The following is a 27,566-nucleotide window of genomic DNA, read 5'->3' as shown; positions in this document are numbered from 1 at the left end:
GCAATCTTTCTCTTATATATTACCACCTTTGACCTAACCACTGCTATGAATCTGGTGTTCATCTTGTTGTGCTGATGCGGTATGGCAACCTGGACCGATGCACATATGTGCCTGGTCCTACGTTGTAGCTGACTGACTGACTGCTCATCCACTATTGAACTTAATTTTACGAAACTTAACATTTTCTGATGAAAATGTCCCGTAATTTACACAGATTCGCATTTAGGTAACAAAGTCTTAGAGACTCGATATCGTATCGCACTTCTTTTGATGTTCAATGATTAGAAACAATCAGCAGTATCCCCTTTAACTTAGTTTTTGTGTTAATCGACATTCGTCAGCAATCCAATATTAAGACTTGGGACATTTGATTGTCCAAACCTTTCTCAGTTTTCCGCTCTTGACACATTGCGTAAGCTATTGTGTTCCATTAAAGACTGAGTAATTTAGATAAAATGGAATTACATTAGCAGCAACGGTTTGGGAATGGTTTCGGCCCATGCTCCATTGGGAGTAACAGGCGTAAGGAAGTAAGTAATTCTTTTATTGTTAAACGATATCGTTAAATTAAACAGATGTATACTGTCCGGAGGGTTAAGAATTAATAATAGGGAGCTAGAAAAATTACGCCGTATATATATAATTTAGTCTTGAGAACAATCTACTAGATAAATGAATGTATGGTATGTTGGGTTTAAAAATAAGACCATCTACAAATAACAAATTTAGAGAAATTAAAAACGGATAATAATTTTCCATATATATAAGAATGATATGTATGCATGAGTAAATCATCAACGCTAACTTGATAAAAAAGTGGAATGAGATAATGGAAAAAATATTCAAAGAGAAAAACAGTAATCATAATAAGCATAAAATAATATGTAAAGGACAATAAATGTATAGTGGGTGGTACAATAAGTAAGTGTGCGTGTGTATACTACGTATGAATGGATAAGTGCGAAAATTGTTTGAATAATTGTTATGTAAATCACAGAGGGTAAAATATTTTAAAAAACCTGTTAACAATCACATAACAAATAAAAACTGTGGAAAGGATCAAATATGTTTTCAAAAAAATGGAAGCCCCACGCTGAGTATGTATAATAGAAGAGAACGACGACCAGATAATAAAGTTTGTTACGTGGTGGGTTTTCTTCGAATTATAACATGCCTTCTACGTTTCCTGATTGTCTTCGATGCTGAAATATATACAAGAAAATACGCTAACAATGTATAATACCAACATCTTAAAAGAATGATAACTGAATTAATTATTCGTCCTGATATTTTCAGAACACAGCCCACCGTAAAAATTACCTCATAATATCATGCCGGTAATCCTATTCAGGGTGATGTAAGCAAAAATTAAATACCACAAGATATGAATTGATTTCCTGAACCATAAAAAACACTTACTCATTGAGGCTACCAGTGGATCCAAAAGAGACAGTCATATTTTAGAGATTTGAAAAATACGATACTGCGAGTTAGATTCGTCTAGATACACTGACTGTAAGCTTGATTCTTAAAGAATGAAATAGCTAAGTGGTATTTGTATTAATTATAAAACAAACCAGCTGACGTTATATAGAAAACACAAAGTAAAAAGATCTAAATGGATTAACCCAACGATCAATACAAGAGAACATAAATGATCAATCAGTTTACCAGCTATTGCAAGACTATAAAGTACTGGATGACTGCTTTTGCTTAAAGCTTACACCAACTTGCTCATTGTTGGCTACACTGAAAATCGAAATAAAAAATTTACTGACACTATTTAACTTTATGATGTGTTTAAATTTTGTATACGATTAAAGTTATAATAAAGTACGTAATTATAGAATACTGGTTTTAGTATTGCATCACTTTGCAGTAGTAAGCAGTATCGCCAATTTTAAGTATAATTACTACGGTTTGGATTGGTAAATGAAAAAAACCGAGTATCTGGAAGATATATATATATAATCACATTAAATTAATTCAAGTTTAAGGTTTCCATTTATATGAGGTTCGAAAAACTGCGAACATCGAATTATCCTAAACACAGCAAAAGATATCTCCTTGATTCACTTTAATCATCATCGAAACATATCATAAGACTAAAACGAGGCTAACATCTTAGATAGAACTCGTGTGATGAAAATGTGAGTGTAGAAGGGAGTAAGCATCAACTGCTAAGTTTACTCAGGAGAAATAAGCCTGAATCCCATAACCAATACTCGTGAGTTTAAACATTTACCTGGTTTCCATCCATCAAATGAATTAACAAACCAATAAATCAGAAAAAAGTAATATAATTGTAATGAGCTGTGTAAACCAGCATTATTATTATCGAAGCAAAAATATATTGTACCATGCACAAATAATAAACACCGCCTTTACTCTAAACTCACTGATCGTCCGGAATGTCTAGGTCTATTATGATTAGATACTGCACTGTAATGATCGGTCTGTAATTGTTTTCGATGTTTAGAACTGGATTTGTATTGATTATGATCAGCCTTATCTTCAGTGAGCGTTACAGTTTGTTCATCATTCTCTTCTGAATGATATTGTTGTTTCTTCTTAAAATGAGGGGAATTCAAAGGGCGCAGTTGATCAGATCGTTTCAACCTATCTACTTCCTGATTATGGTGATTATTAGGAAGCATTACACCTCCGAATACTGGCACACCACCTACAGGAGGCTTATGACTAGATGACAAATTGCTTATTCTCGTATTCGGATCATAAGTGTAATTATCTTTTTGTTGGACAGTATTCGTTGATGACTCATCATGATGCTTCTTACGACGATGTGTTTTAGTATTTGCATATATAGGAGAATTCGGTCTACGCTCATTTATGGAATTTGATATCTCAGAAGGATGTCTACCTTTACGATCGTTTTGACCATGTTGAATAATAGGATAATCACTTGATTGAGATCCACCTGTAACAGACAACATTTCGTCTGGTTTACCTTTTCCAGAGTGTCGATAATTTACATAATCATTATAAGGAGCTTCATTATCATAACTTTCGTTTACAGACCCATATGATAAAATATTTGAAACACCATCACTATATTGTTTACTCATTTGAGACTGTACATCTTGTACTTCAGACACAACGGACTCAGAATATGGATGATGTCGTGGAACAGTTCCGTATAATTGCGTTGCATTACTATTCCCATTTACCTAAAATGATACACAACAGATATATACATAATGCTTAAGCATAAAAAACTGGTATGTAAAAGACAATTGCACTGTAACAAACTATTTGTTGGCTGTAGGTTTTGTAGATTGAATCAGAAAATTTCGCAAGAAATCTGGGATTTGAAAGTATACAACACGAATATCTGTAATAATCAATCAAAGGTAGGGATTAAATAGAGACAAAACCGGAGAATACATACTTACTCAAACGAGTAATCTTGGTAGAATTAGTTTCATAATACAATGTATCTTTCGGTGGAAATAGGTTACATAAGAAAAACAATTACGTTAATAAAATATGGCAAAGGCTGTCAACAAATGCCTATTTAGAAATCAAGCAATTCACACAGATACACAAATTTTCATACGCGCAATCAATAAATCGACTACGGGAAAAAGGTAAACAACATGGAATGAAGAATAGAAATAAATTTAAATTTACCAATTTTCTTGAAGTAGATTATTCTAAACCATATAAATGAGAACAAAGTCATAAAACTCCAAAAGACAAGTTGCCTTATTTTCTATCATCCATATATTTTCATTAAATAATGCAACTCAGTTACCAAGTTGCCAGGTTTATGTGTACTGATTTTTGAGCCATTAACCTACTTTTCTACTGACGAATATATAACACTCGCATTGCAACTAACAATTTTAACTGCTAAAAAGACACTATAATAGTAAGTGGTAGTATCTGTGTAACGTGATAAATGGTTAATACTTACTTCAATGCTCAACGGTGATGATCCAAAGTAATGTCATCATCATCAGATGATTTGACGTGTATTAGTTGCTCAATGTTTATAGTTAATAAACACGATTTATTAACACTAATGAGTAAGAGATGAATTTAGTTCACCCTGTGTTATCTTAGTATTACAACAAGGGACATAGTTACTGAGTTGTATAGACAATAAATGGTATCTATGAAAAAATCACACGATATCAGCTACTTAACTATTATAGTGCCTTAAAAAATATAATCCAGACTGAATAAGACCAATAAAAGAACATATTTTCAATTTACAAAATAATCAGCAAACGCTGTAGTAAACTGGTTTATTGAACTGTTGAATAATATCAATTAGGAAAACATACGCAGAAATCTGAATGTCAAAGTAAACGCTTAATTAATAGCATCATTAGACCTTTTTCTTATAACAATATTCAAGATTTAATACCTAGTTCTATTCCCATATGAAAATAATATAGATGACCTCGATTATTTACGCAAATTAAGCTAATTTATATGTATAACACTGATTATTTCCTGCATGAAATGAGAAACGTTTTAAAAGATTTAGGGTTTTAAAAATATTTAAACTTTTTTGAGATAGTGAACAAAAACCAATTACCGTAACAAAAGACTACAACACCTAAGGACAAACATCAATTCTTTTCAACACATAAAAAACGAAAAAGTAATATAGATAATTGTATTAGAGGCAGTAGTGAGAAACGATTCATTGAATTTCTACAAAGTTGCCTATTAATTTGTATGATTAAGATAACTATACAATTACTCTAATGCGACGTAATTCTTTTTACTATCGTCTAGAAGTCGATAAATATTAAAATTACTAGAGATCTTATTTGTTCTTAATGATATAACAAGGCAAGAATTAAGCTCGATTGTCAGGTACTAATTCCGTTGGAGAATGAAAAACTTATAATTCTCACATCTTCCAATCATTAATTTGTCAAATGACTTGTAATCAATGTCTCTTCTTGTGTTCATGTATATAAATAAGCTGTCCTGTCTTCCGATATTAGTTTAATTGACCGCTTACATCAATAATTCAGTCTCATGAACAGTTATCACTCGACTAAATTGTATCACTGCATAATATCAATCGACCAGTGAATTCACTTTATTCATTTAACAGTACCCAAACGTCTTTTCATTACAGTTGGTAACACAAAATACGTCCGTAACCCCAATGATCAAGCAGATATCCTTCAACTGACTCATGATTTCAATCCGTGAAATTTCTAAAAAATCTCCACAAAACTCATTCTGATAATAATAATCAACTGCTCACTAGTGACTGACTTCAGGAAAAACTCCCGAAGTTCTAGTGAGAAGCCGTTACCAGTGGAGTTCAACCAGGTCTGTTGTGAGATAGGAACTCACTGAAGACAATGGTGTACGGTGGCGCAACTTCGTGGATTGGTTGAAGTTAGACATTAACACCGTTGGATGCCGGCTCAGTGGTCTAATGGTTAAGTGCTCGCGCGCGAAGCCAGTAGGTCATGGGTTCGAGCCCCGCGTGGTGCGGGATCGTGGATGCGCACTGCTGAGGAGTCCCATACTAGGACGAAACGGCCGTCCAGTGCTTCCAAGTTTTCAATGGTGGTCTAGCTTCAACTGACTCATGATTTCAATCTGTGAGATATCCTTATGCCCTGGTGCATGCTATATATTTTGTTTTCCTCAACAGCCCAAACCAAATGAGGTGTTGGAGAAATTAAGCGTATAGATAAGTAAGTGAATAAAAACAAGTGGTTAAATTACTAAGCCACAATTTGATTATAAGGTTATCATTAAAAAATTCGAAAGGTTATTTCAATCTGAAACCTTTCGTGTCACGGATTGGCATCAATTACAGAGCTGTTGAACAGTTGCTACGATTTCAACAGTAAGCACCTAGGACTCTGTGTAAGATTGAAGCCAGGACTTTGAGATCTCAACATGAGTACAATTCCATTAAGTCGTTGAGACAATCGACCGGTTCACATTCTCAAATTGAATCTATTCGACACACAGCGTAGTCGTTATTCACTGTAACTGGAGAGTAACTGATTATTTGGTGATATGATTGAACTCCATCAGACAGAATTTCTACAGAGATTTCGTGAATCTGTTTTGAAATTATTCACAAATTAGCACATGATTATGAACTAAGCGTGTTATTTTATAGTACTGAATTGCTAATTGTCATTTGACAAAAAAGGTAGAATAAGCAAAAGGAACTTACTCCACTACCCATTTGAACAGAACCAAATCTTCGTAATCCTTGTAACTGATCATTATTTTGAATTTTGCCTACAGTCATATCACGTGGATGTGCTCTGTTTAATGTATGCATATTCATAGCTGAAATTAATGATTAGAACTAAAGTTTCTAACTGTAGAACATTAAAAAAAATATTGAACAACAAAACTATTTTATCGGAAATTTATAATAAATATAGAGTATCAAAAATGGTAATATAGTGAGAATAACAAAACACAGAAATAATTCAGTGATAATCAACTCGTATTTTTGTAAAAGGAACAAACAGGTTGATGATCAAATGAGATTCGAATTTTGAAAAATACATCCACTGCTAATTTATTCAATGTTGTTTTAGCACTTGTGATGATGGTTGTTCATATCCTTATTAATAATTACCTATCGGAAAATGTATTACCATTGAATCAATCAGTAAATGATCTCATTATGCTCAATATAACTTTTTTTACTTCATTCAATATAATCTTTTCTTTCGAACTATTTTAAATAAGGGTGGGGGTGTGATTAAGTAGTGAAGACGTTCAACTTTCAGCCTTTAGTGAGTCGCAGGTTCGAATTCCGTTCTACATACTACAATTTAGACACTCACGATTTTTAGTCAGGCTTTTTGGCTCAATCGGTTAGCCAGTGGAAACAGAAATTCCAGATTAGATATTTTATCATATCTCATTATCATCCTTGAAAACGTAAATAGAAACCAACCAATAAAGGCCTTCTAAATTGGCATTTCAATTTTTGGAAAAATTGCATACAATAAAACGGAATAACAGTCAACTCTACTAGTTGATTAAAGAATTATACTAGATAGATAATTTTATTATGACAAACGCTTCTTCAATTCGATACATTGCGTAATTTCAGTAGTCAGTTAGTATGCCATAAATAACCATAACGCCAAGTATTTTATGTGAAGAAACGAATTGTCATTATCTCTAACAAAGCAACATTGTACTCCTAAATTATGGTATTTCATGTGATAATGAGAAAAATATTTTAGAAGTCACATGATTGTATTGTATATGACGATAAGTAAACAAATGAATGAGTTTACTTCTTATTTATTTATTTATTTACTTATATGAAACAGAAACGATTTGATACAATGAAGTACTTAAAACCAATGCCCCATACGAAACGAGACAGCATTCTTGTTAATACATCAAAAGAAAGCAAAAACCGGTAACAAAATCATCAGTGACAAGTGAAATATAACACTGCATACTCTCCAAATTATACAACTTATTAATATTATAGTATTGCAGTTACCCTAATTCATAGCTTTTTTATTTCTTAGTTTAAATAAACAGCGCTTATAATAAGATCGGGATACAAGAGAACCCCATACTACATTAATACATCGTTAATTTGACATGGCAAAACCAAGAATTTCCTTTTAAAAACGAAAACACAACTTCATAATCACACACAGACTGGTGGGTTTCACTTTAAACCATGCTTTCCGCCTAACCCAGCCAGTTAAGTCCAGAACACTAGTCTCAGCCTCTGCAATATAAATCCTTATATTTCAAAAATACTGAGTATATATACCAATCAAACAGACCACAACGTAGCATAAAATAGAAAATAACATTTGTACAAAATCTGGACAAATGTGGCTGTGAATGTGGGAGACAGTTACTAATAGACAGGGCATAATTCAAGAATGGTTAAATGTATAATAATGGTTCATAGGTCAAAATAAATTTTATAATAAGAGGAATATGAACATGAATAGTTTAGTTACTTAACAATTATACGGTAAAAATATACGTTTAGTATTGATCCATAAAAAAATCCCAAAGTTATCATTCATTATATTTATCGGGACCTAACATACGGCTAGTTAGATTGGTGATGTGATGGCCACTGTTGCTATGCACGACTGGATAAAACTATAATTCAGTGGTTGGAATTTAATTTTTCGCCAGTAAAACATTGTTCCGCAATGACTGATTAAGCTAAAGCTAACACATTTGTTAAGATCTCCTTATACGACTCAGATACTCTTATTGCTCAGCATTCTTTGGACACTTCACTCGACTAGTCGTCAAATCAAAACATTCCTAGACAGGAATGAAGTTATATTTTGAATAAACTAAGTTAAATGGGAATAAAAATCACAATTAGAACGTTAATATACTTGTAATTTTACACCATAAAATTGTAGCGCAGATTGCTAAAGAAACAACCAGTAAACGTGCCCCAACACAATCCTGGACGGAACATAGTTTAATTCAATCTACATCCCACTAACATTTAACGAAAATATATGGCCATCCACGATCGATTATATATATATATATATATATATATATATATATATATATATGCAAAATGCTGATCTATATATTAATTATTGGCTTGATACAGAAAGAAAACCGGTATAATTAACTCTAGTTAACCTAAAACGAAATAAAGTTATTCTCCAAAATGCAAATTCATCCTATTGTTTAATAAATCAATTTTGCACCTTAGAATAATAATCTTAAAGTACAAGTACTCAAAATTCTTAAGACTTAACTAATTTGCATCTTAATTTTTAATAAATCAGCTATAATAATCGATTAATGAGTAGATTTCTCTCGGAAAATCATTGAGTAATAAAGTTAACTAAAGTACAATAAATAACTGAAACTAAAATGTAAAATTTATTAATAAGGTCACAACTTATCGTAGCCATTTGCCTTTATCCACTAATGTCTACTTATTTGCTTGTTTTTTTTAAAAAAAAAGAATAGCTTCTCGCTAATTTGTGATAAGTATATATACATATATATACAAACTCAAGGTATCCTATGTGAATCGCATAGATATTGCCATAAGTATTTTGAACAGAGTTGGATGTTGGCTAGCAGTGAAATCCAGGAAACATGTCAATAAAAGACTGATCAGTTGCAGTCCTAAGCATTCAAATAACCGATAGAAAGAAATTAAACTTCACTTAATTGCAAAAGCCAGTGGCTATCTGAATTCGGTAGCTAAGTGGATAGAACGTTGACGTTTGGAGCGAACGGTACTGCGTTCGAGTCCAGGATGAATATCAACTCTGAAATGCAGGTGTATCCGACTGATGAGTCCCAAGTAGGGCGAAACACGTTTCCCTCTAGCCACTATCCAACTCTGGTCAATACAATCTTAAGAGTTACCACGATCCCGGTGAGAAAGTCACTATCTCCATTTAGTGGATTAGTGGATAACGTATCGGTGTTTGAAGCGATTGGTGTAAACACCAACCTTGAGATGCACGTATATGTAACTAAAGCATCCGAAAAAGGACGAAACAGGTGTTCTTGACTCTACGAATAACACTAAATACTTACGTACATATCGTTTCCTAAAGTATTTGTTACCAATTAATTTTCGACATTATTTCTTATCATTTACTATTTGTTTAAAAATACTGTTGTAATTAAAAGTATCAATGTTTTCGGATTGTTTTGACAAAAAGGCAAAATACTAATTCTACTTACCTGCATTTAAACCAGTAGGCATACTTGCCGTACGTCGCTTCAACATTGAACGATTAAACCGTGGATGTGGCCTATCAATATTCGTTGTACGATATTGGAAGAATGTTCGTCCTGTATAACGAAATTGTGATTTACTTAAACTAGGTGTTGATAAAGGTCTTTTAGGTGCTGGCGTTTCTTTCAGTCGAAAAAATGCATGATGTTCGACGGCAGCTTTCCACAGTCGATTAGCTAAATGTGGATTTAACAAACGAAAGCCTACAATAGCTTCTACAGGTTCTGACTAAAATTGAACAAAAAAGGCAGTTGTTAGATAGGCAAGAAAATATGTCAATATTGTAAACGGGATTATCCACTACGTAAATTAAACTGTCATGATGATTGAGTATAAGTTGATACCTCAAATGTAACCAAATTATATCTAGTTTTGATTCAGAGCGAAAGCAAAGGTATATTTAAGTTTGAAGAAGAAAACACTAACGATGTAAGCGTAAAATGTTAACTAGGGCAATTATATTATATAAAGTACTTAAATATGGGACGATAGTTTTATTCTAGTGATCAGTAAACAGTTATAAAACTCCTACTAAGCTGAACTTTCAAACATTCAGTATAGAACGGATTGTTATATTATTAATAATTAAACTAATTCAAGGGTACTACGAAAAAATGCGATACCTTTTCGACAGAAAGTATATACTACACAGAAAAAAATCTCAATTTAATTCAATCATCAACAAAAATTAGTCATTGTGATAGAAAGACCAAAGTGTTTCTGAAACAGTCAGTTTCTTGAATACTCGAGCACACCTGTTTCTCATCTTTCAATTTGATTAATATGCACATGAAAACTAATGTCATGCAACCTATAGATTTAAAGCCCGGAAATCGATCATGGAACATTTCATTCATACATGCATGAGCAAATATATACGCACAAACAAACACTTGTAGAAAAGGTTAACATGATATTGGAAAAACCGAAAATATGATAAACTATTCGTACAACACGGTCACACAGTTGTTTTGCTCATTAGATGAACTGCATAAAAGATACTAAGACAAAGTGAAAAAATTGTTTGTTACGCACTATTTATCAATTAGAGTTGTAGCATACTTGCGTGTACGAGTAAGAAAACCAGTTTAATTTTCGTTGCTCTCTTTCTCACACACAGATACACATTTCTATACATTTATTCACAAAATGACTTATAAGTCTAGCCACAATAAATCAATTCAATGTGTAGTGAATTGTAGTTTAGCGTAAACTTTGATAATTTAATTCAGTTTACTAGTTGACTTTTCCTTGAGTAATTTCGATTATGACAGTTAGTTAGTTAGCAGGAAACAACAAATTCCAAAAATACGATTTTTGTGAATGACTGGCTTAATATGAATGCGACATCGATAAAAGAGAAACATCATTGATAAGTTTACGGAATAAAGGGTTTATTTTTCACTAGCTGTAATCTGTACTCATATAACGTATGAGCACAAAGATTTTCTTTACATTACAAAAATTTGAAAGATGAAATAGGACTTCGCGATAAAATAATACAGATAACATGTTTCCGAAATTCTGTTGATCGGTATATTCAATACATGATGTAGTTACTTAATCGTTTCTATTAAAAAAACCTCTACAATAGTGTACCAAAGATATCAAAGATTAGTTTCATAGATGCATCTCACTTATAAGTTGATTTCACTACTAAATGAGTATACTGAATGAACATTATCTATTTAGTTAACTAAAACATATCTAAGACAAGAAAAAGCAGTCGAGAAAATAAGTAAAACTGTTGGCTTTGAGCAAACCGTCAATATATGAATTTCGTCTAAAAATAAAGTTAATCTATCCGATTGTTAGTATCCTGGTTTTTTGATCCAGTGAAAAGGATTTCGATATCCAGTGGTTGATTAATGAAGAAGTCAAAGCATCGGAATCGGCTACAAATAAAGACTCAGTCGACGTTTTGGGGACGGTACTTTTACTAAATATATTAGTCATTACCATATTTACGTCAAGTTGAAGTCCATTGAAACTTTAATAACCTATCATATCACAACCGAAAAATACCAAATAATTCAACAATGCCAACACTAATTTAAACTACTGTAAATGATCATTTTCAAATAAATTCTTTGCAGAATTTACAAGTCCTTTGAGAAGAATTATTATGCTGATGAGTCTCATATTAAAAAGAATTGTTTGATACTCCTTGGTCATCCATATTTCTTCAGATAAAGTAAGTCCTTGACGAAAACCATCTTCACAGTTAGAAAATATCAATAAAGACAATAATTTAAATTGTTACTAACGACCTATAAAATACTTCATACTTTTTCAAATAACTCAGGATGACGTATTATCTTGTTTAAGAGTTTAAGCTAACAATAACTTGTGGGTGAAAAACTACTTGAACACATTATACTGTTAAAATATTTTTCAAGAGGTTGATAGGGTAGAGTAGAGCTGGGTGGATAACAAGTTAAGAAAACTTATAAAATTTCATAGAAAATCTAACTAAAAAATAAAACAATGATGTTAAACACGGGGATTTTATATAAATGCGTTACAATAGATACCAGTAAAATGAAGAAATTGTTGTGAAAAAATACTTAAGGCCATTTACAGTTAGGAAAATATTTTGGTCAACAAGGCAAAAGTCACGATGCATACACGCACACAGATACCAAGGATGCGAATAAGAAAAGTGGACAATAAAATTATCAATAGCCACGTCTGGAATGGTTTCGTGACAAATAGTTACGGATTAACTGAGTAGCTAGTCCTGTGATATGATAATCGTGATATAAGCAATATGTTGGCAAAAGTCAACGAGGAGTATCAATACAACTGCAAAATATATGACCCAGTAGTTAATTATGTTTAATAAGCTGTAGTATTTGCTTTCACATTTATTTTCAGCACGATTCTCTTTTCTACAAACTAGAATACTAACTCCATTAAAAATTATAAACAATTGAAAAGTGTGATGATGGAAAATATTAGTGAAACAAGTTTAGACCAAATTATTTTGGTTTTGTAGCATATGCACGGAAAAAATGCCTCGAAATGTTATTGACAACCTTAAAATGCAACCATATATGTTGTGAAAGAAAACAATATAAACTGAGTTGTATAGAAAAATGATACTCTTGCAGGACACGCTACTGGGCTGAAAGAATACTTATTTAGTGAAATTACGTAATGTTTATGCAATATGTACAACCAATCTCTAATCACCTCTTTTCATCCCGTTGTGTTCTGCAATCCAGGTTCGATCTAGACTGTCTTCTCTTGCTTCCTTCCTGGTATCCAATGTATTCAGTATACTCTATGCTTTTTGACCTCCTGCGACTCGTCTCTCCGGCTGTCGACAGTAGCAACTTCCACGAGACGATTCATTACATACCACTTATAAGTAATCCTGTGAGTAACATTCATTACACTAACCGGCTAAAGTTAAACACGTTACTGACGCATAATATTGTAATTTTCCAAACTAAAGTAGCTAAAAGTTTTATAAAATAGATGGATTGTCGTTCGGTGGATAACTTCTCGGATGTTTGAAGCGAAAAGTACTAAGTACAAGTCCTTAGGTGAAGCAAGTACATTTAAATGACAAGTTACAAAAAAATGAAACGCGCACCCTGAATTTCAATGCCTGGCACAACCCATCTATTCAATAAAACTTGTAACAATACGGCTATATCGAAGCAACCATCACAGGATTCACACAACCCTACTAAAACTGATCAAAATTCAGTCAAGATTATAAACAATGGAATAATGGAAGCCCTCACAAATTAAATTAAGTAGTTCTGATACCAAAAATTTATGGTAGCTATTCACATGATGTGCATTTTATTCAATGTGTACATAAGAACAAGTATTTAAAGTAAACCAAATAACTTACATAATCAGGTCGAATTTTTAAATAGAAATTATTTTTTTTATACGATATACGTAGAACTTTAGGCCATGCAAATCGACCAATACGCAGTCGGTCACGATAAATAACTACACCATGAAAACCAACACCAATATAAATATCGACATTTTCCGTATCTTTAGCCGGGTGTAAATCAACACCGTATAGTTCCAACCGTTTAGCAGTCTCTAAATATTTAATATCAGCTTCATTCGGTTTCATACCACTGGAATAAAGTAAAAAGTGTGTCATTAGTAGTGTGTTCGTATATATATATATATATATATATATATATATATATATATATATATATATATATATATGGGTGGTTGCAGAAGATAGCATTTAATCTGGCTGCATTAAATGTTTTTTGTACAGCTCTTCTTAGTTTCTGAGTCACGACTTTTTCAGTGGTGTCATCTATGAATTGTAATTTTATGAAAAGTACTTTCTTAGGGACAGTAGGTATCTTTGCCCTTGTTTTCTCCATTATGTGCTTGCTTGCTTACTTAGTATGAGTGGGTACCCTATGAAATTCATCGACAATCACAGGTAGGACAGTCTGATCGATGTTGTCGAGGCAACAAATCAGTTGAACTGCTCTTCGAAAAACTCTGCCCATCGTCCAAGACGTCGGTAGATGTTAGTGATTGGTATCCCATCATCTTCACATATTGTTTCACTCACACCAGACGTCTTGCTGCCAGTGACTTGGATGAGTTCAAAGAGCTCCTGGCAGCTACCAGATGCAGCGGCTGCATCTAACTCGCCTGCACGCTCCAACTACCAGACTTTCCGGCCCTTACACAAGTTTCGCATAATTTCATTACGTAAAAGTCTTCGTTTATGGTCAAACTCGCGGTCGCCCGGAGACCGACGGACTTCAATGAGTTGTAAGGAGCCTGAAGAAATCCAGTGCTTATGAGCGGGACGTTTCACGAAGCTGCAGGCGACTTAACTTGCACTCAACTGCGGCAAACGCTCATCTATCCTTTTAGGTGGGCTGACAGCTAGCCTTGAAGCTAGCTCGGTTTAATATTTAGTCGCAAGAGAAGCTGCAACTAAGTTTCTGACATCGATCCGTTTACGACGATGAACTTGCCGACCACTGTGACGTGAGGTAAGATTAGCGCAAACAAAAGCACGACCAGAGTCTAGACAGGCACTCCCAAAGGAGCATCAATCTTGAACACAACCACGCCAGCGGTAGCTGGTCGCGATTTTATCAATCTGAGTTCAAGCTTCAGATGCAGAGAGGCGACGCCAGTGAGCATGTCGGCGATGACTGTGCCAGAAACGGGTTGCAGCCTGCGCACAGATGCAGTTGAAGGTCAATATCTGACCTACGACTAACAGGTCCCCATCGACCACCTATACGACTCTCTTCTGTGACTAGACACCCAACCTGAGCATTCGAATTGCCAGCTTGTACTACAATATCGGTCGGAATCACTTTCTGTAGAAGAACAGTTAAGTGGTGATAAAACTCATCCTTGATCGCATCCGGGCCGCAACCTGTCGGAGTGTAGGTGATGACGAAAAGCCATCGTTCCTCACACCGATTTCTTCTTACTTTGATGAAGCTTTCTAATCTAACAGCACATAACCGACTGTTAGTGGGGATCCAATCGATCAGTGTTGTCTCGGCTCTAGTGCTTAGTGCGACACCAACGCCAGAAAAACCAGACGAAGATGCCACAAAGTCCCCGGATTAACACACACAAAACAAGCTATTCGAAAAGACAGATGAAGAGTGAATTTGTAGTACTCCACTAGTCTTGAATACGGGTCTCCGATAGACAACAGATATCGATATTGGGACATTCTAAAGATATAGCCGACACTATCTATTGTCTGATCTGCATCAGTGTGAGAACGTTGAAGGCAGTTTAAATGGTATACGTGATTTCAAAAAGACTGATCCAATATTCGAAGTAAGTGGTAGCATTCAACTTCCGACCAATCAGTGAATTGAGGTGGTTTGGATAGGACAAAGTTTCCACTATACGCGAGCTGAAAAATAAAATACTTAAAATGAGAATAAAGAGGAATACCTAAGTGACGTAATATGGAAGAAATAAAAATGAATGTTATCATATGATTGTGGATAAGATTTATCTGAGTGAGAGTTGAAGCAAGGATAATTTTCCCAGTAGTGATTATCATTCATTTTTGTGAGGGCTGTGATATTCCCCGAGTGCCAAAACCGAAACATTATTCAGATTTGTTTATTAAGCACAGAGTTAAGCATCCAGTCACGTCTTTCGCGCATGACGCTTACTAGTACAATCTGAAAATGAAGTGGATTCGAGTCAGAGAAGAGCAAACTAAACGGTCAAAAGTCAAATGCTCTATTCGTTCATTCAGTTGCCAGAAGGATATGTTACCATCCCTAAGGCACTGAACATTTATCATTATCAACTAAAGAAGACTAAATACAATTCAGAGTATACAACTCAATATGTAGTAAAATAGTTAAGGTAAAAAATTTGTCGATAATAACCTAATAATCATATAAATATTTGAATGCGGGTTGTTTAATTAAAATGACAATGTAGAAACATGATGGTTTACATTGAGCTTTACTTAATAAAATATTTCGGTAAATGTTAATGAAAATAATAAACTCAAGAACATGAGAAATAATAATAAAAGATAAAACGACTTTTATCATAACCTTAGATTTAAACTTTACTATAGAAGAAATATAAAGTGAAGACTATGCTAAGAAATGATCTTGAAAAAGGAATGTTTATAAATTCGAAATATATAGCAAATTATAATACAAATAATTGGAATACATTAAATAGTGGCTGACAATTGAAACAATGATGCTGTTTTGGGAACCTACAAGCTTTCAGTCCGTTACGATCAACGTAGGATCCGACACAACTGTACATCGGATGCAGTTGATACATAAAAACTGCAAGTAAAAATATCAATCAATAAAATTGATGAAAGCTATGAATTAAGTGGAAACAAAGATTAATGCTCCAGCTTGAAGTTTCTAATTGAGATCACCGTTACTTGTAGTACTTAGACTGGAAACAAGAAATCTTTGATCATTAAATTTCGACGTTTAGTTGTGCAACCTAAGTAGTTTGAAAATAAACCAAGTCTCCTCTAGGTACAGAGACAATTTTACTCAAACCCAATCACTTAAATGTCAAAATAAGGAACACCTTCACTGGCAAACTAAACTTTTTGAAACGTTATAGTTCCCGCGGTTGATAACCAAGCCGAATGGCTCCAAAGGCAAGCAGAAGATTTAAAATAATGTTACTCACGTCCCACCAGGATCATATAACGATAAATAATCATGTATACTAGTCATGGGTTCCAAGATATTATATGGATAAAAGTAGCCACTTCTTATACAAAATAAACTGTTGGAATGATCATTTTAAACACTGTACGTTAGTAAAGTTGTAGTAACGTAAACACCTAAAGGTTTCTCCACTATATTCCCTTGGTCACCATTTACATACATAAACACTTAAACCCAAACAAATTAAAATGAACCAGTATTATTTGTTGAGACAATTTAGTTTAACGGCAAGAAATTAAGACAAGTTCATTTAGGGTAAGGAATAATACGAATGCACTAACAGCTGAATGACAGCAGTGTTCAGTTTAAATAGCTCAAAACCCCGGGCAACAGCCCAGCATAGTCATCATCATCACCAGATGACTGAGTGATTTAGATTATGAATACTTTTCATGACCCAAGAAATCAAATATGAATCCACATATTTTTCTAGACAAAAAAACTACTCACGTATGGGTTTTATGCAATTCCACAATTTTTTTCAACAATTGGGGTGTAGGTGATGGTACAAATTCAAATTCATTTAAATAATCTAACCCAATATGTTTGTCAGGATCAAAATCGCCTAATTCTGCCTGTACCATAAATGAACCTAATAATGCTTGTGTAACCCACGAACAAGGAAGTTTCCCAGTGTAAATATCTTGTCGAATTTGTAAAGTAAGCTGATAGCGTGTCAACTCTTCTTGCAACAAGGATGGCTCAGGAGGGTAAAATTTAACTTGAAAATAAAATAACCGTTGCTCGTTATCTAATGAAAAAAAGTTGCAAAAAATATTAGGATGTATACATGTGGATATTAAACTACAAAATAAATACAGTATCCCATTAACTAAATAAATCATACAGTACGTTTGGTCCTTTATTCGCTGAATGATAATTAAGCCATATAACCGTGATATTACATGACATTTCAATGGAAACAACTCAATCCAAAGCGAAAATATTACCTTATCATCATATAAAATACAATCGTACTACTAAATAGCAGTAATTAAATATTTCTAAATCAGTTCCTATGAGCCCCTGATAACCTCGGTTAGAAAATGAGTAAAATGGTCGTCCTTTGCTGATACAAAACGTATCACGTGGCGTGAGCCAAACGAATGCTTTCCAAAAATCATAAAATGTGAAAGTTTTATTTGTGGCTTGCTTACTTAATTACGCCTGTTATCCCTAGTGGAGAAGCATAACCCGCCCAACAGGATTCTCTAACCAACTCTGTTCTGGGCAATCCTTACTAGTAGTTTTGACTTGCTATCCATACCTATGATACCTGCCTCCAATGTTCGACGCAATGCGCCCCTCGGTCTTCCTCTTTTCTTTTTTTTGGTGATCCCACGTTTAGCGCTTACCTTGTGGTGCAATCCGGTGATTTCCGCAATGTTTGTCTTATGCACCTACAACATCTTTTCCTAATTTCCTCTTCATTTGGAAGCTAGTTTGTTCTCTCCCATAGTAGGCTGTTGCTAATGGTATCCGGTCAACAGACGTTGAGTATCTTGAGCGGACAATCGTTTATCAATACTTGTAATTCTTTATGATGGTTGTAGTAGTTCTCCAAGTTCCAACTCCGTACAGTAGAACTGTCTTAACGCTCGTATTGAAAATTCTGACTTTGATATTGGTTGACAGTTATTTTGAGTTCTACATGTTCTTCAGCTGTAGGAATGCTGACGTTGCTTCGCTTGGCAGCGGCAATAGGTAATAGCAGACAATTGTTCAGACTCGTTAAGGAAACCGGAATTAGGAACCCGACCGTTAGCGAAACAATCTCAGAGAAAGATGGACATATTATTCATTTTCAATCCAGGAGATTGGATCGATGGGCAGAACACTTTAGGGATCAGTTCAACTGGCCTTCAGCCACACTTCGGTTTCCCACGATCTCTAGTCAACCTGAATGGCAAGTTAATGTAGGTCCTCCGTCCCTTTACGAAGTTGAAAAAGCCATAGGAAATCTGAAACGAGGGAGAGCAGCAGGCCCTGACAGGTTTACTCCTGAGATTTTTAAGGATGGTGGTCCAGTATTAGCAATGAAATTAACTGAGGTCTTAGGTAGAATTTGGGAACTGGACGTAATCCCATCTGACTGGTCTCAATCACTGATTGTGCCAGTCTATAAGAAAGGACAAACGTCCCCTTGTGACAATCACAGAGGAATCAGTTTGACTAATATAGTGTCTAAAATATTAGCCTCAATAATACTTTGACGCTTAATCAAAGCTCGTGAAGAGCAGACTAGAGAAAATCAGGCTGGTTTTCGACCTGGACGTGGTTGTATAGACCACATATTCACACTACGTCAGGTTCTAGAACACAGACACACATTCAGACGCCCCACAATGGTAGTATTTCTCGACTCTGTTGATCGTGAGGTTCTATGGCAGTGTTTGTCACTGAAAGGAGTACCAAAGAAGTACATTAACCTTATGAAGGCTCTCTACTCGAACACAACTGGTCGAGTGAGAGCTTATGGCGAACTGTCATCAGAATTGACTACCTCAAGTGGTGTTCGTCAGGGCTGTCCACTCTCCCCATTCTTGTTCAACTTTGTGGTCGACGTACTTTTAGAGATAACACTCTCCTCATCTAAATTTCCAGGGGTTGAACTTCTACCGGGAGGTTCACTTGTTGACTTAGAATATGCTGATGACATAGTTTTATTTGGTGAAGACGCTGACAAAATGCAGAGTCTTCTCACCACTTTAAGCAACAATGCAAGCATGTTCGGAATGCGATTCTCTCCCTCGAAATGCAAAATATTGCATCAGAATTGGGTTACATCGACACCCGAACTAGTGATAGGGAGTGAAGTAGTTGAGTGTGTCGACCGCTTCACTTATCTTGGAAGTCTCATCAGCCCTTGTGGTCTGGTGTGTGACGAAATCTCAGCACGGATACAGAAGGCTCGACTAGCTTTTGCCAACTTGCGTCATTTATGGCGTAGGCGAGATATCCGTCTATCAACCAAAGGACGTGTTTACTGCGCAGCAGTTCGTCCCGTCCTACTTTATGGCAGTGAAACATGGCCGGTAAGAGTAGAGGATATTCGTAGGTTACTAGTATTCGATCATAGGTGTCTTCGAAACATTGCTCGTATATCATGGGACTATCGAGTAAGTAATGTAGTTGTTAGGAAACGGGTACTAGGTAAGGATGGCAAATCAATTGATGAAGTAGTGAAACTTCATCAGTTGAGATGGCTGGGACACGTGTTACGTATGCTCAACGACCGACTGCCTCGACGTGCTATGTTCAGGGACCACGAGATGATAGCAACCGATGGTGAGAGACCCTGAATGACATGGCTCAAAATCGTTTGCAATGGCGCAGGTGCATCCACTCTTTGTGTTCTCCCAAATTCTAATCTTCTGAATTCTTCATGTCCCTTTTTTCCTCTTTCCAAATTTATTTCACTGGATTATACTCTTTAAATAACATCTCCAAACCCTAATCTTCCCGATTACTGCTTATACTCTTGCTACCTCTACCACTACGGGATTTGAATCGACAACTGCATCTCTGTGCTAAGGTGGTGTGGCAACTCGAACTGATGTACGTACGTACGAAGTTCTACGTTGTTACTGACTGACTGACTGACGTTGCTTCGCTAGTCCTTTCCCTTAGGTCTGCATCAGATCCACAACGTTCATCGATGATGCTGATCACGTACGTGAAAGTTCCTACCTCTTGCAGAGTTTCTCCATCAAGTGTGATTAAATTAGTGTTCTCCATGTTGTATTTGAGGATCTTGCTTTTTCCCTTGTGTATGTTGAAGCCTACTGCTGAAGAGGCTACTGCTACACTGGCTGTGTATGGGATAGAAGAGCCAGGTCATTTGCGAAGCCCAAATCGTCTAGTTGCATCCAAGCTGCCGATTGTATTCCGTGCTTCCCTTGAGATGTGGAGGTCTTCATAATCCAATCAACCATCAAAAGGAAGAGATTAAGTAGCTTTGTCGAACTCGGTCCTTACTGGGAATGCGTCTATCGACTGTCCTCCGTGCACGACTCTGCAGTGTGGTCCGTCATATGAATTCCGTATGATATTGACTATCTCAGGTACACCATTATGTCGAAGAAGGTTCCACAAGGTTCTTCTATCCACACTGTCAAGCACCTCATAGTCAAGGAAGTTGATGTATAGTGACGAATTCCATACAATTGATGTTCAACGACGATCCGTAGTGTCGCGATTCAATCTGTACACGACCGATCCTTACGTAACCCGATCTGTTGATATTGAAGTTGGGCGTCTACTGAATCTTTCATCAGGTTCAGGAACACTATGTTGAAAACTTAACCTGATACCGATAGTAGTGTGGTGTGTGCTACTATTGTCAACAGATATAAGTAGTATGCCATCAATCGAAAGTGAAATGCATGGACCAGAAGATCAAAGAAAAGAGAACGAGAACAAAGAATGATTGATGTGGAAACGAAAGAAAAATGAAGTCTGAGACGATTAATTGACATTTTGCAAATGAAGTATTTACAGTATGGTCCTCAGATTTTACTAAGATGTTCTGTAATTTTGTGTTCAAATACATTCGGTTGTCCCCGCATATGTTCTCGTTCACTACAGTAATGTGGTGCCTCTGTAATTTTCACATTTGATTTCCTTTCTTTGGTATCTTGATAGGTTATCCTTTCCTCCTTCTAAATCTTCCTGAACAGAACGTGGAGCATGTTTGCAATCGCTTCCATGTCTGACTTCAGTGCTTTAGCTGGTATATTGTCAGGACCTGCTGCTTCCCCACACTTGATTTGTCTGGTAACCATCGTGATTTCTTCGATCGTTGGTGGAGTGATATGTATGGGAAGGTTTATAGGTGCCGATGGATTCAGTGGAACTGGCTTATTCAATAGTTCCTCAAAGTGATTTACCCGTCTTTCGCTTTGTTCCTGAGTCTCAGTGATTGGCTTGCCTTCTTTGTTCTTGACTGGTCTCTGGCTTACTATATTTCCCTGATAGTTTCTTCGTCGTGTCATATAGTTGTTTCATATTTCCTTCTGCAGCTTTATCCGCTGTCGTTGCTAGGTCTTCTGTGCATTTCTGCTTGTCAGCTCTAATATTGCTCTCCACTTTCATGTTTGATTGTGCTTGTGCGTTGAATTTCTCTGCTCTTGTTCGGCTGTTGTCAATTGATGTCTTCCTGTTCTTCCTTTCTTGAATATTGTCCAGGATTTCAATGGAGATCTATTTCTTGTGATGATGATTCTTTCGGTCCAGGACCTCCTGACATGTTAAAGTTAGTGCTTCTTCGGTCTTTTTCCAATTATCCTCCATAGTAGTTTCTTCTATGAGTCGATCTTGTAATGCTTGAAACTTGTTGCTGAGAACTATCTTGAATTCGTTGAGCTTGTCAGAGTCTCGAAGAAAGTCTGCATTGAATCTTTGTAATGCTGTTTACCCAGTTGTCCAGTGCTTCTTTAGCTTCAGATTCATCTTGGCAAACACCAGTTGGTGGTGATCTGAAACTATGTCATCTCTCTTGGTTCTCACGTCTTCTATTGACCTTCTGAATTTTCTAGTGATGCAAATATGATCGATTTGATTCCCTGTAGTGTGTCCCGGTGATACCCATGTAGCTTTGTGTATGTGTTTGCTGGGGAATATAGTGCCATATATAACCACTTTGTTGAATGCACATAAAATTGTAAATCTGTCACCATCCTCGTTCCTTCCTGCTGGTCCATGTCGTCTCATGATATCTTCATAACCGATGTTGTCCATTCCGACTTTGGCGTTTAGGTCTCCCATAAGGATGGTCAGTTCCTTTCCTGAGCACTTCGCTATGATTGGTTGTAGCCTCTCATGAGACTGATTTTTATCGTCTTCATTGCCATCATTGATGGGTGCGTAACGTTGGATAACATTTAGTGTGACTTCCTCCCTCTTTGTTTTGAAGGATGCCTTGATGATTCTGAGTCTATGAGATTCCCAAAGGCTGTGATATTGCATCTTAACATTGTCGAAGCAATGGCTATACATCTGGAAAAACAAGAACTGTGTGTCCAAAAGAAAACGGTACAACCACTTTTTCTACCATGGTCTTAATGTCTCATAATTATCTTCCTTCTTCGTACTTTTTTTCCTTCACAGTCATCTGCTTCCTCTTCTATCTTCTCCACAGACACTACCCCCAACTGGTTTATTTCTGTTCCTGGGATCCTCATGATTACATTTCGTCTCAATTTTAATATTTTGTCTTACTATACTAAGCCATCCTTTCTTAATTATAATTTCCTATTTATCTTCACGACTGATATTTAAGTCCTTAACAATAAACTATTGTTAGTTTCCATGATAAAGAAAATAATGTTTTGATACCTTTGTTTATTCTACCTCACTGTTACCATGTTTAACAGAATTTTATTACTATTGTGATTATTATCATCCCGAAAAACAAGTATATATATTTGCGATTGCACAGCTTTTAAAATGAATTCGCCGGAAAGAGAACTCTTCGCTGAACTACTCTTTCTGACTTTATGCCTCAATGGGTATATTCTGTTTACTCAGAAATAAATAAGCATAAAAGCAACGAACAATTTATCATTAAATAATGGACGACAGAGTAATATTAGTTATTTATTTATTTTAACACATAGATATTGGTACAAGGAGGCTATATACGTGTGGCCATGTGAGAGCATTTCGAGTAATATTTGAGATTTAGGTAATTAGTTTGTACAAAGCTAATCTAAATAAAATCATCCAAAACTTAAAACTGCAACATACAGTTACTCATGAAGTTGAAAAGTTTAAAAAAATGCGGTGAAGGAAGTTTTCTCTTTGATGACAGTCTTTACTAAAGCTGTATCCATTAGAAAATACGATTTAAAGCTTTTCAAAATAGAATCAACTAGCAATATACAAATAAAAAGCGACCAATGTGTAAAAGATTGCTAGAATACAACTTACCTCGCAACTGTTTTCCAATCTTGGTTTGTAAATCCAGCCAAAACTGAAAAAAGAAGGGAGATATATATACCACGCTAGTTATTCATAATACTTCAAAGCATCTCGACGCAATAGTGATCAAATCAATTTCGTTTATCTAGTTTGAACAGTAATTATAGGTCTTATCAGTTTTCTAACAGACAAACCAGATTGGTTATGAAAAACAGACCTCGGATTTCAGTTAGAAATGATCGTGCCTACACAATTGAATGTAATATCGACATAATAGCACTTAATATAGTAAAAATTTCAAGCTAATGAGTTTTTTATAACAAGAAATGAGTTAAAGAATTATGAAACAAAAGCATAGTTGCAGATATCTAGTGATATTACTACTGATACTAAAAACAAGATAAAAATGGTTTTAGTACAGCAAATCAAGGAATATTATTTGGCACTACAAACAAACCACCTAACCAAATAATTTACCGGGGGCGATTCGCGGGCTTGGCTGCTATAAGATACTAATACTGATTAACATTTGTTGTGAACACTTGAGGTCGTGTTTACAAAGATTGGTTATTTATTGATACAATGGTATCCAGAGTACGATGAAATATAATTACTAAGAAACTTACCCATGTACGTATTTTGTTACTGACGAACGTCAGTCCAAAGTAGTCGGCTTCATAAAGATCTAAGTTCTGACACACCTGATCGAAAAGAACTTGACCAATATCATCACGACTCAACTGGAAAACAAGCTCCTCACCATCAAGCATAATAACGCAAACTGATGTAGAACTATCAGACGGCTTGGTAATTTGTGACACATGAGCTTTCGGCTTGCGTCGCCTAAAAGAAGCGAATAACTTTGATAATACGTTTTTCGTTGGCGAAACCTCAGGTAGATTTTGGTGAGGTACGAGTTCATTCTGGCCTTGTCCGAATTCAGGATTCCAAAATCCCCGTCCACTCCCAACAAATGCATTGGAATGTCCATCATCTAGCAAGCGTTGTTCGTAACTCGAATAGGATTCAGAGTGTAGATTAGTGGGTAAACCCATGGAAGATTCTCGACGTTCCTCAGAACGACCATTAGAAATGGGAATGCTGACTGAAAGAGGAGAAGGTGGTACTGAGCCATCATAGCGAATAGAACCAGACACTCCACTCTCCTCATCTTGATGATATGGTACTTGATTTTGAGAAATTCGAGAACCTGTGCGACTTCTGTACTGATTCTCATTGTCACTGACATAACTATGGATACTTTCTTGATATTGATCGACAGAATATTTGTGTTTCATACCAGCCACATTCGACACATTTTCATGTCTCGGTGGTTTTTTCTTCGACCTATGTCGTTCTGCTTTTTCGTTTGGGTAAGTCTTTTCTACACTATCCCTATAAACAACTCGACTTGAAGAGTAAGGTCTTTTGGTAGCATTAAAGTCAGCATAACCTTCAGTGGTCTCGGGGTCATGACAGCCGTTATCTTGGTTATCATATCTGTTGTCCGAAAAATGATTGAGGAAGCGACTAGCAGTTTGATCAGTAACCTCATAATCTCGACTCTTCTTTTTTCGATGGATTTTCTCTCCGCGCTCCCTTTTATGTCCCTGTACATCCTCCATTATAGTATTCTCGTTGGTGGCATATAAGTTTAAAAGCAGTCTGTCATGAAGAAAAAAAGTTACTTCATGAAGACATGTAGTTCGAAAATTCGCCAATAAAAAATGAAAAACTTAACACAATTCGGGGAGACAGGAACCATGATATGAGCCAAGACATAAGCTGGATGAATCAGAAGTAACTACGGTTTTGGATAGGTCTAAACTGGCAAGGACAACTGGAAGTGATGCAACAGACAAGAATGATTTCTAATGATAAAATTATTTTGATAAATATATCTACGAATCAAAATCGGATTGAGTACTACCGTTAACTGGCATAATAGTCGGTATCATCCATCACATTGATTCAAAAAATTCATACTGGCTAGCTATAATAAGAGCACTAGCATTTGATATAATTATGCTTTACGAGTAGCTCAACTTTTAACAGCTCGAAAGTTTATAAAAAATACCATCTGAAATTTGGTTCTCTTCCTTTACTCAAAATGAACAAATCCAGTAAAAGGAGTACAAGAGTATGGCCGAACGATCCATACATAGATACCTATTTTACAAGGATTGACATGATGCACTTCGGACCTACTTTAAAATGATAAGTTAACCAGTGCATTGAACTAAGCATAGTGGGTATAAACTTTGGTTGAGTAATAAAAGCATACAAAGCAATGTTTAAACACTTGTCAGCACAAAAACCCTTAATCTATGGATGCCTGAAATGATGAGAAACAATACAATTGGATATTTCTCCTCATTACATTCTAACGATACGTTGACAACCAAAAAACTCCCTTGCAATACAGTGAAATCGGGTGTTAAAACATTTATTATCCTGACATAAATGGGCATGATCGCTAACAGTCAACCTATGTCGAATTCGCTAAGACAACTAAGTTTGTTGTAAAAAAAATTATAACTGTTAAGGAAAAACGGTACAGTGTCACATAAAAATAGGGTTAACACTGGTCCGTCGAAGAAATCATCATTCTAGGTATCCATAGATGAACAGACATGATTATCAATACTGTATATATTACTGTCTATGAAAAATCGCACATCCAAGCTATAAAACTGAGTTCCCAACGATGGATCGTAATGATGCTTTTTTTATCTTAGCCATTTAAGAAGCTAATCTGTCATTGCAAATGGAGCTTCACACTTAACTGACTACGAATAAGAACAAATCATACCACCTAATCGAACTCACTTAGAATGGTAAGCCCACACAAAAATTTAACCTAGGCATTAGTGCATTCCAACAACGACGGTCGATTTTCTCATAACAAACCGTTTGTGTTACGATTCTGTTATTCACCTCCATAAACTTGACCCATGACTTTAATTTGTGATGAAAAACAATATATATTTTACCTCATAAAATAGTGTGTTTTACAAACCCAAATAAATTCCTCTTGAATTCTGAATTCCTAATGTTAGGAATAAATGGTTCAAATTGGTTCGACTGGTTGTGGATGGAATAGAAGAAGCTTTCGCTTAACGGGCTTCCGTGTCTAGTAGCAGTGGATTACCAGTACTTTCAGGCAGGAACGATAATAGAGGAAAAAGAAATCGATAAATCATGGTAAGATATTATCCCTAGTCCTTAAGAATAGGTCAAGTTTCCTCTTGAAGGACTCCCGGGAAGTCGCTTGGACTAGCTCGGCTGGTAGCGAATTCCAGCATTTGACAACTCTCAGGGAGTAGAAGTTGTGTCTCTAGTTTCTGGGTGTTACTCCTTAGGTTTGTGTTGGACCTAAACTTAAGCAGGTGTTTAAGGGGATGTCCGGAAATGATAAGGATACTGTAATCTATTAGAAGACCACTTCTAAGACGCTTATACTCTAATGAGTAAAGGTTTGGTGATTGAAGACTCTCTTCATAAGGCTTGGATTTGAGTCTTTGGACTGATTTCGTGGCTCGCCGTTGTATACGCTGCAGAGTGTCCTTATCCTTTTAAAGTGAGAGAGGAAACACCATGTTTCCGTATTTTAAATTGAGACGAATGTCTCACGTGGATTACTTTACACTTTGAAGTGTTAAAGGTAAGTCCATTGTCAT

The 27,566-nt window shown here is 35.6% G+C and overlaps 2 protein-coding genes across 4 annotated transcripts; both read right to left on the bottom strand.

Moving 5' to 3' along the window:
- Nucleotides 1–579: 579 nt before the first annotated feature.
- FRM-1_4 (erythrocyte membrane protein band 4.1-like) lies at nucleotides 580–27,566 on the bottom strand (the record flags this gene model as incomplete). 3 transcript variants are annotated; one of them, XM_035731423.2, is made up of 9 exons in its annotated part: nucleotides 580–1,202; nucleotides 2,400–3,188; nucleotides 6,191–6,309; nucleotides 9,700–9,982; nucleotides 13,623–13,863; nucleotides 17,416–17,716; nucleotides 23,896–23,938; nucleotides 24,513–25,551; nucleotides 27,529–27,566. In XM_035731423.2, 9 exons carry the CDS (start codon nucleotides 27,564–27,566, stop codon nucleotides 1,164–1,166), a joined length of 2,892 nt encoding a protein of 963 aa, XP_035587057.1. In that variant the 3' UTR covers nucleotides 580–1,163. The 3 variants fall into 3 exon arrangements, with proteins under 3 accessions (XP_035587057.1, XP_051071536.1, XP_051071535.1); XM_051211472.1 differs by lacking the exon at nucleotides 27,529–27,566 and adding an exon at nucleotides 26,716–26,829; XM_051211471.1 differs by lacking the exon at nucleotides 27,529–27,566 and adding an exon at nucleotides 26,716–26,829 and having other exon boundaries at nucleotides 580–3,188; nucleotides 6,191–6,341.
- MS3_00003631 (uncharacterized protein) lies at nucleotides 20,591–23,823 on the bottom strand. Its single transcript, XM_051211473.1, has 2 exons — nucleotides 23,713–23,823; nucleotides 20,591–23,669 (listed from the first exon to the last, which is right to left on the bottom strand). Exon 2 carries the CDS (start codon nucleotides 21,957–21,959, stop codon nucleotides 21,627–21,629), a length of 333 nt encoding a protein of 110 aa, XP_051071537.1. The 5' UTR covers nucleotides 21,960–23,669; nucleotides 23,713–23,823; the 3' UTR covers nucleotides 20,591–21,626.

The sequence above is a fragment of the Schistosoma haematobium genome, chromosome ZW (assembly GCF_000699445.3).
Source record: "Schistosoma haematobium chromosome ZW, whole genome shotgun sequence".
NCBI classification, from domain to species: Eukaryota; Metazoa; Platyhelminthes; class Trematoda; order Strigeidida; family Schistosomatidae; genus Schistosoma; species Schistosoma haematobium.
Note: the sequence above shows the minus strand (reverse complement) of the source record. Positions and strands in the feature narration are given on the sequence as shown.